The sequence below is a fragment of the Camelus dromedarius genome, chromosome 6, assembly GCF_036321535.1.
Source record: "Camelus dromedarius isolate mCamDro1 chromosome 6, mCamDro1.pat, whole genome shotgun sequence".
NCBI lineage: Eukaryota > Metazoa > Chordata > Mammalia > Artiodactyla > Camelidae > Camelus > Camelus dromedarius.
In genome coordinates, this window is record NC_087441.1 from 63,250,137 (window position 1) to 63,266,580 (window position 16,444).

General features: G+C 36.2%; 1 protein-coding gene across 2 annotated transcripts in view; it reads right to left on the minus strand.

Annotated features, from left to right (window-relative positions):
* Positions 1-16,444, minus strand: part of LOC105089248 (cytochrome b5 reductase 4) — a 67,032-nt gene that overhangs the window by 13,794 nt on the left and 36,794 nt on the right. For both annotated transcript variants that reach the window (XM_031455993.2, XM_064486895.1), the window contains 3 exons: positions 13,986-14,108; positions 3,915-4,055; positions 2,234-2,386 (listed from right to left, as the gene is read on the minus strand). In XM_031455993.2, coding sequence (XP_031311853.2) covers positions 2,234-2,386; positions 3,915-4,055; positions 13,986-14,108 — 417 coding nt within the window. The remainder of the gene's footprint in view (positions 1-2,233; positions 2,387-3,914; positions 4,056-13,985; positions 14,109-16,444) is intronic.

The window sequence follows — 16,444 nt, forward strand, 5'->3', positions numbered from 1 at the left end:
TCAAATCTTTGAAAAGACACTGATTAAAACAAGAGCTGTTCTGAATTTCATTCCTATAAAGACAAAGACCAGAAACTGTACTTGGAGAATGCTACTTCCAAATCTACAGTCAAAATCACTGAAGGAACCTTTTTTTGCTATGCAATCGATATAAGTCACTATGCACCACTCATATAAGAGAATTGTCTTTAGGATATTTCAGAAATTTTCAATGTAATTTTAAAAATAAAAAATAAAGCTGTCCATATTTTAAAAAACAATTTCAAATGCCCTGGTTTATTTTTAAATGCTTGGATGCTTATAATTTTCCCCCTATTTTACCCATGGCAGGATAGCAAGAATCTCACAGTAACTGACGAATTAAATATTAGAGAATAACAGAGACCCTTTGTTACAGTTTGAAAGGGACCATAAGATCAGAATATCCTCAGGAGAAAGTCAGCTGGCTATTTACTAAACAGTCTCAGAGGATGATATTAACTTGATAACTTCTGTCCGCAGTCCTGTCCTTCCAATGTCATGAAATGATGAGACTCAGGCAGGGACCTGATGCACATTGACGAGCGATTAACACACACGTGCCAGAGTGGCAGTGGATTTTCAGCCAGCCTATCTGTATCTAGTGACCTGAAGATGTCATGCCCCATTCAGGGCATCTCATTCCCAGTATAAGAACATTGGGAAGGCCAAAATAATCACATAAGAGTTGCCTGGTGAACATGGAACTGAAACAAAGAAGTGGATAATTTTATAGGGTAGCTCATTTAGGCAACAACGAGGCTTCACGAGTTGTCACTGCCACGCCAGTGCACAGCCCTCTCGGTAACACAGTATCTGTGCCATGTCTAGATGAAGCTGAAAAACACTCATCTGGATAGTTTAGCTCTCCTTTTCCATGCTCTAGGCTAACTCTCCACCCTGCTCTCTGTTCACACCATCTCTGTAAATAGGTTATAACACCATTGGTTAAGTTTCCACCTACTATATACAATCCTGTGGTCAGTCCTTCACAAGGTGGTATCACCTTCACTAGATTTTCAGGTATTCCAGAATTCTTTAGGTTCACATTTATGTTCAGTATTTTGGTTTCTGTAACCAAAGTTGACTTATCACATGTGTTATGTATAGAAGGCTGAGCTTAACTTTCAGAAAGCAACAAATTTTCTTTATTTCCACATTTTAGTGATCTTCTCCACTGTTACCTCAATATTACTGCTATCTTAATAAGGGGAAGAGTACTTTTAGTGTTAGTCAAAAGGTGATGAAAAATTGAAGACACAGAAAAAGGAGTAGAAACAGGAAGACAGAAGTCTCCAAATCTTTACAGATTTCACTACAGTCCCTTTATTAATTCTTTCAAAATACTTGTACTGAGAGCCTATTCTGTGCCAACTGTCATGCTAGGTAAAGGGAAATACAAAGACAAGACAACTCTAGTCTTAAACTCAAAGTCCTGTAAGGAAGGAATATTACTCATTTTTATCCCAGCACTACAAACAGCTTGTTAGTTATTGAGGTGTTTGGAAGAAAAGGGAAGCTTCATAAAGGAATGATATTGTGTTTGAGTCTTGGTACTTGACAGGTAGAGAGAGGGTTGATGAGCATCCTACAAAACTCAGGTACCTATGAAAGAGGAGGACAAATGTGTGCAGCTCTGAGTAGACTATTTTGTATAGGGAGAGGTGAAGCTCTCTTCACGGTAGGCCATGAAGAGGACTTGATCAGTTAGGTAATGGACATCCACCAGAGGTTTCAAAGCTGTGGAGCAACATGATTAAATCCATCCTCAGGGCGGTATGGAAAAAGAACTGGAAAACGCAGATAAACAGCAAGATACTAGGTAGAGGCAACTGAGAGAGACCAGTTACTGATCAAGAGAGAAGTGATGCAGAGTTGATCTAAGGGGCTGGCAGAAGGGATAGAAAAGAAAGATTTAAAAGTCTGAGAGGTAGACTTAATAGAGCTTAGTGGCCGACCAGATTGGGAGGGAGAACGTGGGAAGACTCGGGCATGACTCAAGTCTCCAGATTGGGTCGAGGAGGAGCAGTGATGTTGCAATCAACAGATGAGGAATATGGAGGTAAGGATGGGTTGGGTGGGACTAAGAGAGCACTACTTCGTAGAGATGGTGAGTTTAAGGTATCTGACAGACTCCCACAGGGAAGTAACTAGAGGACAGCAAACGGGTGATCCAATCCAGAACATGAGCTAGGTTAAAAAAATATATACTAACCGATCTGAAGATGATCAAGCTCTGGTGTGAAGAGTCCAGCAGGATAAATTTTGATCAAAAAGTAGATGTATTTATTGTTGGGAAGAACTGGTTCCTTGAACTCTAAGAGTAAGGAATCAGATACAGGTGTATATGGCTTCACAATTTTAGTACCTAGAAAAGGTCATGACAAAGAAAATCAATTCTAAAAACTGAAATGAATGAAGATGAAATACACAAATTTTACGATGCTATTGATACATATTTAAACCTGTACACTTAATGTGAATATAATTTTACCTATGTCCTATAGGTATATAGTACATGTATATATACCCCAAGCTTATGTTTGCTGAAATAACTTAACAAATCAATAATTCACCCATAATACAAATAATCTGTTTTTATTAAATGTGGCATAAGATGGTAGGGATTTATGTTACTAAACTTAGACAACCATCTATGTCATTAGCATATACACTTTGTAATGGGCCACATTACAAAATTAAAATATGGCATCAAAAGTCTGCATAAAGATGCAAGAAGGTACGTACACATAATAATTTTCACTATATACCAAATTTTTAACAATGGATACTGATGGCCAATGGGATCATTTGGGTTTGAGTAAGGGAAGAATTTCCATCTTTACATATTTTGAATTGTTTTAACATTTGAATATGTCATATATTACTTTGGTAATTGAAAAGAATGTTAATCTAACTACTACTAAGAATATAATAATAAGAAACAGGGGGAGGGTATAGCTCAAGTAGTAGAGAGCATGCTTAGCATGCATGAGGTTCTTCTTATAAAAAAATAAGAAGAAACAGGATAAAATCAGTAAGAATTCATGTTATATTTTAGCTAACCAAATTCTGAAGTAAGAAGGGTCACCACACATTTGAAAGACCAAAATTTTATACCTGGCTCCCTGAATATGAAAATTAATCAACCTGTAAATTCTAATACACTGATAATAACTGCACGGGGGAGATGTCAGCTACTGAGTGCCACTTGGCATTAGTGATGATGAAGAGGATGGATGCACAGTGTCATCATAATACCCCATGTTCCCCAAATCCTGGCTGGGAGCCTGTGAGACTGACTGCTGGGAACACTAGGACTGACATGGGAATGTTACCTTTTGCAGCTTCAGAAAACCAAGATGACCTGAGACATCAGTAAAAAGGGTATTGAAAACAAGTAAATAAGGTAATTTTAGGATGAAAATGAGGGGAGACAAACCCACACAGCGAGGAATACACTTACAGAGCTTCTCATACTGGTGGCACATGCTAGGAAATCACTCATAATCATCCACCTGTTCGGAATTTCATAAATTCAATTTCATAACTGACACAACCGTAAGTGGCTGATGAGAGATGCTAGTGTGTGTTCCTGGTACTTGTCTCCATGGAAGACCATTTGTACATTCCCTCACCTCTTTCCTTTAAGGCTTTGTCAGTAATAAATTCCAATGCTAGTGGCACCATCTCTGTGCCTGGTGACGACTTCTCTGTCCCACACAGTGATACAGCACAGCCACCACACTGCATCATCCACAAACTTAGACTCTTATCACTAAATCCAGCTGCCCGGAAACATTTGTTAATAACCTAAATGGGTGCTTCCTCAAGGGATCAGTACTGGCTCTGAACGGCTGATGAAAGATGTCCCCCAGAGCCTCTGTGGGCCTTACCTGCAATAGTTAGCTTGAGGTAAACATGTTGCCCAATCGGCACCTGAAGATGAGTGCTTGGTGGCAGCATCAAGCAGAAAAGCTTCGTATCATGAGTCACATCTTCCTTGGAAATTAACTGGCACTTTCTGTAGTACAAACCTAGAAAGTCATTCATTTTTTCTTACTGATGAATACATTGAATAAGAAGTCCTACCAGACATACTAGGTGAAAACACAGGCTCAGCTCTGCTCTTCAGTGAGCCTGGATTTCACTAAAAGGCCTACAACATTTTAAAAATTCATCAGAATTTTGAAAATCTTATAGTGTTAATTTTTTTCCATTTCATTTTCTGAGATAACTATTTTCTAAAACCTGTAAATACTTCTGTAATTTGAAAAACAAGCTCTACAAAATGAGTGTTATTTCCTCACATCTGTTATTATAACACATTAAAACCATCACAGTCTAAGAAATTAAAGCCTAATTTACTTCTTAAATTTACTTTTTAAAATAAGCCCATTTTTTAAGCCTTTACTAACAGCTATATAATTAAACTGTAGATGTGAAAAATATTTGATAACCAACAAATCCAATTCTAAATTCTTTCCTTACAGACTGGAAAAGTCTTGAAACTCAAGTATTTAAGGTTTAACAATGCCAGCACTATTAAATAACTTTAGAAATATTTCTTTGATAAAAGCAGGAAAAATAAGCATTCTTGTGTCTCTGTATATGTGTACTATATATACACAAACAAAATTCACATGTATATGAATTATAGAACATTTTAACTGTCAAAAAATGATTAAAACAAAACATAAGCTTATGTTTGAGGATGTAAGTTCCAATTATCTGGAAATTTAATTTAAGTGAAAAACTGAAGATGTCAGGTTTGTGGCACTGAAATACAAATAAGCAAAAGGAATCAAGTATTTCTATAAACACTGGAAATATCTGAAATTAATATCCCAAGCTCAGGAAAGAGAATTTTGGCTTTTATGAAAAAAGATGAAAAGCACAAACAGCGTTCAGCATTGGTTTTGCAGAGAGCTGTTACAGAGGCAGTGGTACCCTGAGCAGAGAGAGGGGCACCGCCAAGCTCCCTCCCCGGGAACTACACCCAGCATCTCAGCATCAAGCCGCCATAGCTCTGAACTATGTCTGTGAGCACCTGTGCTTTATCTTGATTTACTTTGTGCACCCGTTAGCTAGATACGTCCTGGGGTAAATGCTTCCTCACTTTTTGTCATTTCTGCTTATGAAAGGTTTCATAGGAACACTCCACTTTTGGATAGCGGGGAAACCTGAAGCATTTACTTACCTCTCAATTTGCAATCTACCTTTACTCACTTCTTCCTCTAAGATCTTCCTGAACCAATTAGTGGGAGGGCAACCAACTAGTGGGACTACACACTTAAAACGCTCAAATGGAAAACAAATAACCAAAAACATACTAACATCTACAGGACTTAAAAATGTATTGCTATTCATACCTAGATATGTCCAATCAGAAAAACCCACAACTTACAGCCATTCAATAAACACCACAACCTACAGCCATTCAATTCAATAGACATTCCATTTAGAATCTGGGCTATGTAATGAGGGAAATTCAAGATTACATGAACACCTTGAAAGAGGGTCAGAGCAAGGAATGATATTGTCTCTTAGCTCAAGTTCATCAGATGCCTGAAAGGGTGAAGACATACATAGCTGGGACCACTCCTGCTTCTGGAACCTGTCAAGATCAAAAAGGAAGCCTGCACACCTGATGGGCTTTGCCCGGGGAGACATTTTTCATATGATGCGATGATGGACCGGAGAGTCATTAATGACTGAATGAGATTCTAGGAACATGTCAGTTTCTTCTGAGCTGTGTATCATTTTGGTGTAAATCGTCCATGGCCAGAGACCAAGGGGTGGGCCTGAAATAACAGAAAAAATATATACCGGTCTCTGCCCACCATTCCTGCTACAGAGCTCCTAAAACTCTTATAATTTCCCAAGTGATAAGAACTCCAGAAGCATCTCCTGTTCTTATACAGCAGTTCCCCCTTATCTGTGGGGAATACATTCCAAGACCCCTGTGGATGCCTGAAACTGTTTTTTCCTATACATACATACATATGATGAAGCTTTAATTTATAAATTTGGCACAGTAAGAGTTTAACAATAACTAACAATGAAATAGAACAATTATAACAATATAATGTAATAAAAGTTATGTGGATGTGGTCTCTCTCAAAATGTCTCACTGTACAAATTTAATTTAATAATTTTCATCTTAACCAAGTATTTATTGTGAACTGTGACCGTAACTTTTGCAGGTTGAGGTTCAACAGCAAAACTAGCATCAATTCCTTTTTCCTTCTTCACAATTTCACAGATAGAGAAGGTTCAAGCTTATGGTAGATCTTAGCAACCACATCATTCGATTTTTTTTTCTTTCCTTATTAGGTCAAGAACTTTCACCTTTTCACTCTAGGGAAGCACTTTATGGCTCTTCTTTGGCATAACAGTATTGCCACCATCACTATCCTTGTGCTTCGGAGCCGTTATTAAGTAAAATAAGTGTTACCTGAACACAAGCTCAAGTGGTAACATTTACGGTTGACCTGATAGTTCAGATGGCTACTAAGTGACTAATGAGTGGGATATGCTGGACAAAGGGATGACTCTTGTCCCCAGTGGGACACCTCAAGACTGCATCGCATTCCTCAGAAGAGTGCGTAGTTTAAAACTTATGAATTGTTTATTTCTGGAGTTTTCCATTTAATATTTTTGGACCATGATTGACCTAGGGTAAGTGAAACCTCAGATAAGGGAGACTACTCTATCTGCCTTTGACCCTCATTTCTAACACAGGACTCCTAAAACCCTTGAAAATTCCTAATAAGAGCACTAGGAGCATCTTTTGTTTTCATGAGGTGGCTCTGAGTGGGCTCCTGGATGACAGCCTGTCACCAGAAAGACCAAGCTATGATTAGAAGCTTGGAATTTTTGGCCTCACACCCCATCCTCCAGAGAGGAGAGAAGGGCTGGCAGTGAAGTTAATAACTGATCATGCCCACATGAGGAAGCCTCCATAAAATCCCCATAGCAGGGGGTTTAAAGACTTTCCAGGTGGGCAAACACATCAACACCAAGAGGGTGACATACCCCAGGGACAGAAGTTCCTATGTTTGGGACCTTCCCAGACCTGACCTCGCCCTCTATATCTTCCATCTGGATAATCACCTGTATCCTTTATCAGATCCTTTAATACACTGGTAAACACAAATTATGTGTTTCCCTGAGTTCTATGAGCTACTCTAACAAATTAATTGAACACAGGGAAGGGGTCTTTGAAACCTCCAATCTATAGCTGGTTGGTCAGAAGGACAGGTGGTAACCTGGGCTTGCCACTGGCATCTAAAATATGTGTGTGTGTGTGTGTGTGTGTGTGTGTGTGTGTGTGTGTGTGTGTGTGTGCGCGCTGAGGGGGCGAGGGGACGGACTGTGTGGGACTGAGCCCTTAACCTGTGGGATCTGATGGTATCTCCAGGCAGATAGCATCAAAATTGAGTTAAACTGTAAGACGCCCAGCTGGTGTTGCAGAGACTTGCCTGCAGTGGAGAAAAACCTCATATTTGGGACCAGAAGTGTCAGAAGTGAAGCATCCTGTGTGAATAGTAAGAGACACACGGGACAGGATGATAGGAAAGAATCAAGTTTTTCCTGATATAGGGAAGAAAAATTTGGGATTTTCCTTACAGAATCTGTCACAGTTCATACAGCAGGGGTCAGCCTGATTAGCTTTGCTGTTTCTGCCAAGACAGTGACCTTAATGAGCAATGAACTTGACTGCAGGGATGATGTTCAGAGCACTTGAGAACAAACTATTTTCAAGTACCATACAACTGTCTAACATTTTGACTACCAATAAAATGACTCAAATTCAGTAGAATATCTTCCTATGCAGAAGAAACAGCAGAGTTCTAGTTATTATATACTTTCAAAAGTATTATTTAATCGCATTTATTCTGTTATTTTTAAAAAATTATTCAGCCTTTTCACTAACTTTGATAAGGCTTCCACTTAACCTCCTGCAGTAGAGTTCTGTCATCCTCACCCAAACCACTCTTGCATGTACAAGTAAGAATACGTTCATAGTATGTCTTCAAACACTAGGATGGTAAAGGTATATGGGCACACAGCTTTCCATATACTGGGTAAAACATCATGAAGCAGGATCATTAAATTGACAATAAAGCATAGTTTCCTTTCAGTTTCAACTATTTACTGTCAGAAATGTACCTAAAGTGTGTTAAGATACTTTATTACCTCACCGAGACTGAATGAGTTGAATCATCCTTTCAAAATGAGGATTTTTGTAGACACTAGTGTTAAACTAGGAGAAAGACAGCTCTTTCTCCAAGACTAGATTCAATGGGGCCTTTAGACAACGGGGCCCACACTAGTTAGCAGGACTGTCACTGAATTAGAATATTTCTGTGCTTATCACTTTTCCTCAGTTCCATAACTAATAATTCAGCCAACATTATACACTAAAGTGCCTGAATCATCTGAATTCTAAGTTTCTGAACTTCTTCTGTTCTATTTTTTAATACAGTAAATAATTTCTGACTCAATTACAGCCTGCCCCATTTATTCTGTGTTTCTTCCTATTCAGGCCATTCTGCTAGAAATGAGACTAAGACAGCAAAATGCCAAAGCATCTTACAGTGACTGTGCAAGTGACAACTTTACACCTGCTGGGCTGAGGAGGCAATTTAAGAGAACAAAGCACAGTGAAGTTTCTATTTGCTATCCACAATATTTTTTTCTTTTCCAGTAATTCTGAATGCTTGCTTTTGGCAGCAAGGAAACAGGGATGCACAAGCAACTAAGGGCTGGGGAGAGGTGAGGGTGGTTCTTTCTATGCCTGCAAGATGAGCCATTGTTCACTGTGACAGCAGACAGCGTGCCTGCAGAATCACAGGCCCCGCAGAAAACCTCAATTAAATGACTGTTCACATAGTGTTGACAAGCACTTTTACAAGTACAGACAGTACTTCTGTGTGTGTGTGTGTGTGTGGTGTCAGCAGTTAAGAAGCACTGATGAAAGTACAGGTCAAATCATGCGAAAGTGTCATTTTCCTAGGTTAAAAATAAGTATCAGTGATTTCATACAGTTCAATTGGAATTAAAAAGATAGTTATAGATTCAATAGATTCAATATATATTTAACCTGAAGGTTTATAAATGGCTGCTGACGTATCAAAATTATGACATTAAAAAAATCTTATTTATAATTTTGTATCCCAATATTACTGAACTGTTGTTGACAAATCTTTAAAAGTACCTTTGTCTGACGATCTAAGTCCCCATAATAAGGGCAATCACAATTAAAATAAAATTTTAGGTTGGGTACAGAAATAGCTACCCAGTTATCTATTAGTTTCTGATCCTTAATAGACAAGTAAGTTCCTCAGCCATCTCTCTGACACACACAAACACACACACACACACACACACACACACACACAACTAATCACTCATAATCTTCATCTTTGGGAAGAAGAAAATAATTGGAAGCACCCAGCTTACAAATGGTACTCTCATTCATACAGTTCAAATCCATACAATTTAATTTACCATTTGGATTAAAGGTAAAAATGAAGTAGTTTCTCTTCTCTGATTATGTTCTTTGCTGTATGTGACTCTTTCATGTAAGAAAATTCTAGATTTGGCATGAGAAGGCATTGCATTAAAAGTCTTCAACTTATATGCTTATTTTCAAACTTAAATTTTTTAGCAAACAAATTTCAGTAAGAGAAAGCCAGTATGTTAATACAGTAAAAACTGATAATTTTAGTAATACATATTGAAAACCTAGGAACCACATGACAGACTGAACACTTGAAGTTACTGACAGCAGGTTAATCGTAACACTCCAATGATGTAAGTATCCAGCTTTGCTAGTGCATAAAACAATCTATACTTTTGTCATCATTTAAGGAAGAGAAAGAACAAAGAAATTATCTATGCTTACGTCAAATAAATTTAAAAAATCCCCCAAACTCTGAGTCATTTTCCAAAGTGGAAAATCTAATTCACTGAAAAATACAAGCATGGCCCCAATTTCAGACAAGAAAGCTAAAGCGAAATATGGTGGTTCATAACTCACACCAAAATCTATGGCAGGGGTAAAAGAGTTCATGGAAATCCTCGGGGAAATTATAGGGAAGGATACTTGGGCGATGTTCATTCTAACTATTTCCAAATGGAGGTCAGCTTGGTTCTCAGTATCCTTTATATCTTGGCCTTGGATTTTATCTGGTTTGCTAAGATTTTTCAATCACAAGACAGTCAGATAATTTCAGGGCAACAGATTTCACTTTAATGATACCTGTTTTCATTTTCATTGTCTTTCACTAATTCTCTTCTGATCTGCTAAGTCACACTATTATTCCTCTGGGTTCTCCCTCCCTACCTTATACCACACAACTGAGACTTCCTGCTCTGGGAAAATGCATCTATTTCAACATTCCCATACATGGCTTATATTTTTCCTTCTCTACCACCTGCAAAAGGTCTGGCACAGTAAGTACCCAGTAATGATTTGAACTGCTACCTGGAAAGCCCTTTATAGTTTTTGTTTGTTTGTTTGTTTTTTGAAAGCCACTTTCAAAATCTTGCTTGAAATTCACCTCTCCGTACACATGAAAGTCATTCAAGGTCATCTGCACCTGTTCAGAGTTACCTTAAAATACTTTCAAGTTTGCACTATTGTAACTTGCTCTCATTGGCCTGTTTCTTGATAAAAGTATCCCTCAACCTCATGTTTGTGCATGTTCCTTCTTCCACCTGGGAAAATAATATCTGATGCCTTTTATGTTTCGTACCACAGTACCTAAAATAACATTCTGCATATAATGTGTACTCAAAACAAGGCTGCCTGATACTTTTCTGAAAATTAAAATATTATCCCCAAATATATTTTTTACAATTTTAAATATTTAAAGACGGCAAACTGAAAAGATGCAGTTAGTTCTTTCTCATGTCTCCCTAAAATAACAGCAAAGTTTTTTTGTGTGTGTGTTTGGCTGTTTCTTAAGGGACAGCCTTTAAGGATAGGAAAAAAAAAAAACAGAAATAATAAAAAAGCAACAAAACTTCGGGAGCTGACAAGGCAAAGAAATGACTGGTAACTGACTCAGTAAAGTTGAATCCTCAGCTAGCTGTCGTACAAAAAGCCAAGAATCAACCCATGTAACACAAGATCCCTTTAAGGCTCAGAAATTGGCAGGACCAAGTATCTCTGGAATCAGGATGCAGGGAAAGATAAAACCACTTCTGTTGCCTCAGTAGATTGTCCTAGGAGAACACTGCTACGATTTGTATCAGAAGTGTTTTGCCTATGTTCTCTTCTAGGAGGTTCATGATGTCTTGTCTTATGTTTAAGTCTTTAAGTCACTTTGAGTTTATTTTTGTGTATGGTGAGGAGTGTTCTAATTTCATTGATTTACATGCACCTGTTCAGTTTTCCCAACACCACCTGCTGAAGAGACTGTCTTTACTCCATTGTATATTCTTGCCTTCCTTGTCAAAGATTAATTGACTGTAAGTCTGTGGGTTTATTTCTGGGCTCTCTATTCTCTTCTGTTGATCCATGTCTGTTTTTGTGCCAATACCATGCTGTTTTGATTACTACAGCTCTGTAGTATTGTCTGAAGTCTGGGAGGGTTATTCCTCTAGCTTCATTCTTTTTCTTCAGTATTGCTTTGGCAGTTCTGGGTCTTTTGTGATTCCATATAAATTTTAAGGTTATTTGGTCTAATTCTGTGAAAAATGTCCTGGGTAATTTGATAGGTATCACATTAAATCTGTAGATTGCTTTGGGTGGTATGGCTATTTTTACAATATTAATTCTTCCAATCCAAGAGCATAGCATATCTTTTTATTTCTTTACATCATCTTTAATTTCCTTAATCAATGTTTTATAGCTCTCTGCATATAAGTCTTTTACCTCCTTTAGTCAGGTTTATTCCTAAGTAGTTTTTTTTGGATGCAGTATTAAAAGGGATTTTTAAAATTTTCTTTTTCTGATATTTCATTGTTAGTGTAAAGAAATGCAACAGATTTTTGTATGTTAATCTTGTATCCTGCTACATTGCCAAATTTGTTTATCAGTGCAAGTAGTTTTTGTGTGGAGCCCTTAGGGTTTTTTATATATAGTATCATGTCATCTGCATATAGTGACAATTTTACCTCTTCTCCTCTAATTTGGATCCCTTTTATTTCTTTTGTCTGATCGCATGGCTGGGACTTTCAATACTCTGTTGAACTGAAGTGGTGAGAGTGGGCCTCCTTGTCTTGTTCCAGATTTTAGTGAGAAGGCTTTCAACTTTTCACTGTTGAGTATAATGTTGGCAGTGGGTTTGTCCCAATGTTCATATCAGCACTATTTACAATGGCCAAGATATGTAGTGGTATACACACACACACACACACACACACATACACAATAAAATACTACTTAGCCATAAAAAATAATGCCATTTGCAGCAATGTGGATGGACCTGGAGATCATCATACTACATGAAATAATCCACAAAGAAAAAGGAAAATATCATATTATTATATCACTTATATGTTGAATCTCAAAAAAAAAAAAAAAAAAGACATAGATGAACTTATTTACAAAACAGAGACAGGCTGACAGACACAGAAAACAAACTTATGGTTACCAGGGAGGGGGCAGGGGGTGAGAAGGGTTAAATTGGGAGCTTGGGATTCATAGATACTATATATAAAATAGATAAACAACAAGGTTCTACTATATAGAACAGGGAACTATATTCAATACTTCGTAATGGCCTATAATGAAAAAATATGAAAAGGAATACACATATATTTATGTATAAATGAATCACTATGCTGTACACCAGAAATTAACACAACATTGTAAATCAACTATACTTCAATAAAAAACAAACAAACAAAAAACAAAGAAAGCATCTAATACGAAAGGCAGACCAAAACAAAGAAACAAACTGCAGAAATACAGGTTATACAGGGAGATAAAAACTCTAAAATACTATCAGTTATACTTAAAAAGATAAAGGAAGCTAGTAATAACAGGATGCTAAAACAAAGGGATAAAAATCAAAAGAGTTTTTTAAAGTTAAAAATATGAGAGTAGAAATGAGAAACTCAACAGCAGAGCTGGAAGACACAGCTAAAGAAATCTAGAAATCTCCCAAAAAGTAGACCAAAAGGACAAAATTGAAAATAAAGAGAGAAAAAAATAGAGAAGTTGTCAAGAAGGCTTAAAATAAGAATATTTCTAGAAGGTAAAAACAGACCATGAAGGGAAGAAAAATTAATATTGCTCAGACCCAAGGATCTTAAATTTCCATAATGGGAAGATTAGCAAAAAGGATGAACATCCAGCACAAAAAATGAAAACAGACCCCCATTAAGGCATACCGAACTGTCAAATTTCAAAATATTTGGAACAAGAAGCAAATCCTACCAACTCCCAAAGAGCAAATATAGCATGTGTTCACTCTTTGAAAATTCATCAAGTAGAACACTTGTAATATACATATTTTCCTATAAATATGCTATGCTTACATAGAAAGCTTTAAAAAATAAAGGGAAAAAGGAAATGAATGGTATCATCCTTCAGGAGTAAACTCAGAAACTGGCTTAGATAAGCAGAGAGACAATAAATGTGCCTTCTTTAAAAGAAAAAAATTAGACATGCAAACAAGGAATATACTTAACTTGTTTTTGCAGCTTTTATAAAAAAGAATGTGAAGGGGTGAATGGCTGACCAGTCTAAGCACAGTGGGTTGTTCCATGTAGGGATCATTACCTAATGACTTTCTTATGCCAATCATTAGATAGTAGAGTCAGAAATTTAACCTCTATTAAAAAAAACAAAAAGAGGGTAACAGATACAGTGTCCCTTTTCAACTCCTTAGAAGGAGATACAAGGACCTTTGGCTCATTCGAAGTGGCCTTCCAAACTCTGGTATAACTGAGCCACTAACATGACATTTTCATGAACCAGGACTTAAAATAACAGCACAGCATACCTGTATCTTTCTTTGGAATAAATGAGTTATGATCCTCCAGGGGATGACCAAGGCATTTCCAAGAAGCATTTTCTTTTTTCTTTACGACAATCTCTATTTTTCCCACATTCTCAACAACCCGCACTGAAAAGAAGATAAATTCAATTTGCAGTCACTGATAATTTAAATACAAGATTTTATTTTTAAACCAACCTTTCTCAAACAACCCAAATGTCCCAATCTGATACTAATGACACTGATTATTAGTGAGATAAATAAAATTTTGTGTACATGTTCATGAAAATTGTTTATGCCTTATATGATGTTAAATCCAGTTTAATTTATTTTAGATTCAGACTAACTTCTTTCAAATTAATTTATCAAGAGCCAAACTAATACATAATGCATTTTCATACAAGCTCAAATAGTCATGGCAACTAATTAACACATAGCTTAAAAAAACTTAAATATACAAATTAGCCATGAATGGATCCAACAAAAGCAAATTTAATTTATACCCTTTTAACATTTCTTGGGATCTGGGGGGTTCTTATCAGTGAATTCACTAAACCAACACTGAGCCTCATAAACAGAAACAGCTCAAGGAGAATAAGTCCCTATAAAGCTCATGTCAATTTTTGATAATTAAAAATCTCTTGGATTATCTTTTTATTTTGAATGATCAAAATAGTTTAGAATATAAAATAGTTTATTATAATAACAAAATAATAAATAATAATTCATAATAAAATATAATAAACTTTAATATTCTATAAAATAAACTTTAATATTCTGATTAAATTTTATGAATTGAATGTGCTTTTAAAGATCTAAAGTATATTTCTTTTTGTCTTTAGAAACAATCTGTTCTTCACTATAAACATAATTCAGTGGCAATTAAACAACTCTGAAAGACAGATTAGTCAAATGAATTCAATTCAATGAACACTGATTTGAAACTTAACAAACATTAAAAAGTTCTTGACCTTAACGAGTTTAATTTATACAATTTATAGAACTTACTGTGTTATACAGAAAAGTGAAGGCACAGAACCAGTGTAAGGTACTATGACAGTACTTTAAAAGAAGAAACTTGTTTTAAATGGATTATTATTTAGCCTTTAAAAAGTAGGAAATCCTGCCATTTGCAACATATGATGCATCTAGAAGGCATTATACTAAGTAAAAGTAAGTAAGACAGAGAATACATATACTGCATGGTATCACTTGTATGTGGAATTTTTTTAAAAAGTCAAACTCATAGAAACAGAGAGTAGCATGCAGCAATATGGATAGACCTGAAGATTGTCATTCTGAGTGAAGTGGGTAGGAAGGAGAAAGAAAAATGCCATATGACATCATTTATATGAGGAATCTAAAAAATAACAATAATAAGGACACAAGTGAACTACTTACTACTTATAACTAAGATGACTGACTTCTTGAATATGTGAAAGCACATTTGACTGCCCGTTATGACTGGATTACTGCATAATGTTGATTCTTATTTTGTAGTTGGTTTTATTCCTTTGATAAGTATGTAAGTTTGAAAAGATAAAGTTCTAATCTGTTCTTGGAAACAATAATCAGTACATATATGTAAACTAAAAAAAGTGCAGTATACTGTATATATGTATTTACATGCAATATAATGTGTATGTGCAGTCGAACTGTAATAATTTTACCTAATAAAACTGAAAAAGAAAAAAAAGAAACAGAGAGTAGCAAAATAGTGACAGGAGTTGGGGGGGTGGGGGAAATAGGGAGAAGTTGATAAAAGGGTACAAACTTTCAGCTACAAGGTGAAAAATGTCTAAGGATCTAAAGTATAACATGGTGACTACAGCTGATTACACTGTCTTGTATAACTGAAATTTGTTAAGACAACAGAACTTGTGTTTTCACACACACACATACAAACACAAAGGTAAATCTGTGAAGTGATGGATGTGTTAATTAATTTGATTGTGGGAATCTTCACAATGTATATACCTTTATCAAATCATCACATTGTACATTTTAAATCTTTAATTATAATTTTGTCAATTATACTTCAATAAAGCTAAAGAAAAACAAAAAACAAAAACACAAGAAGTCACCATTTTCTAATGAGGCTTCTGTTGTTAAACAGCTGTGTAAAATCTGCACTGTGCACTCACACACAGCAATATCCATAAGTTAATGTGCACTGTCAATATTAAACATTTAAATACAGACATCTAAGAAAACTTTGGTCAGTATATTTCTACAAGCTGCACGTCAGGAGGAGGGCAGGAAAGAAGAATGGAGACAGGACGTTTTTCTAAGGAGAGGAAAAGGAAAGCACAAGACATGAACAGGGGAAAGAAAAAAGGGGTGTGGGGAACTGAAATCAGAGGGAGAAGAGTGTATTTAAAAATGAATGTATTTGATATGTATGCATATGCATGACTGGGACATTGTGCTGTACATCAGAAATTGATACATTGTAACTGACGGTA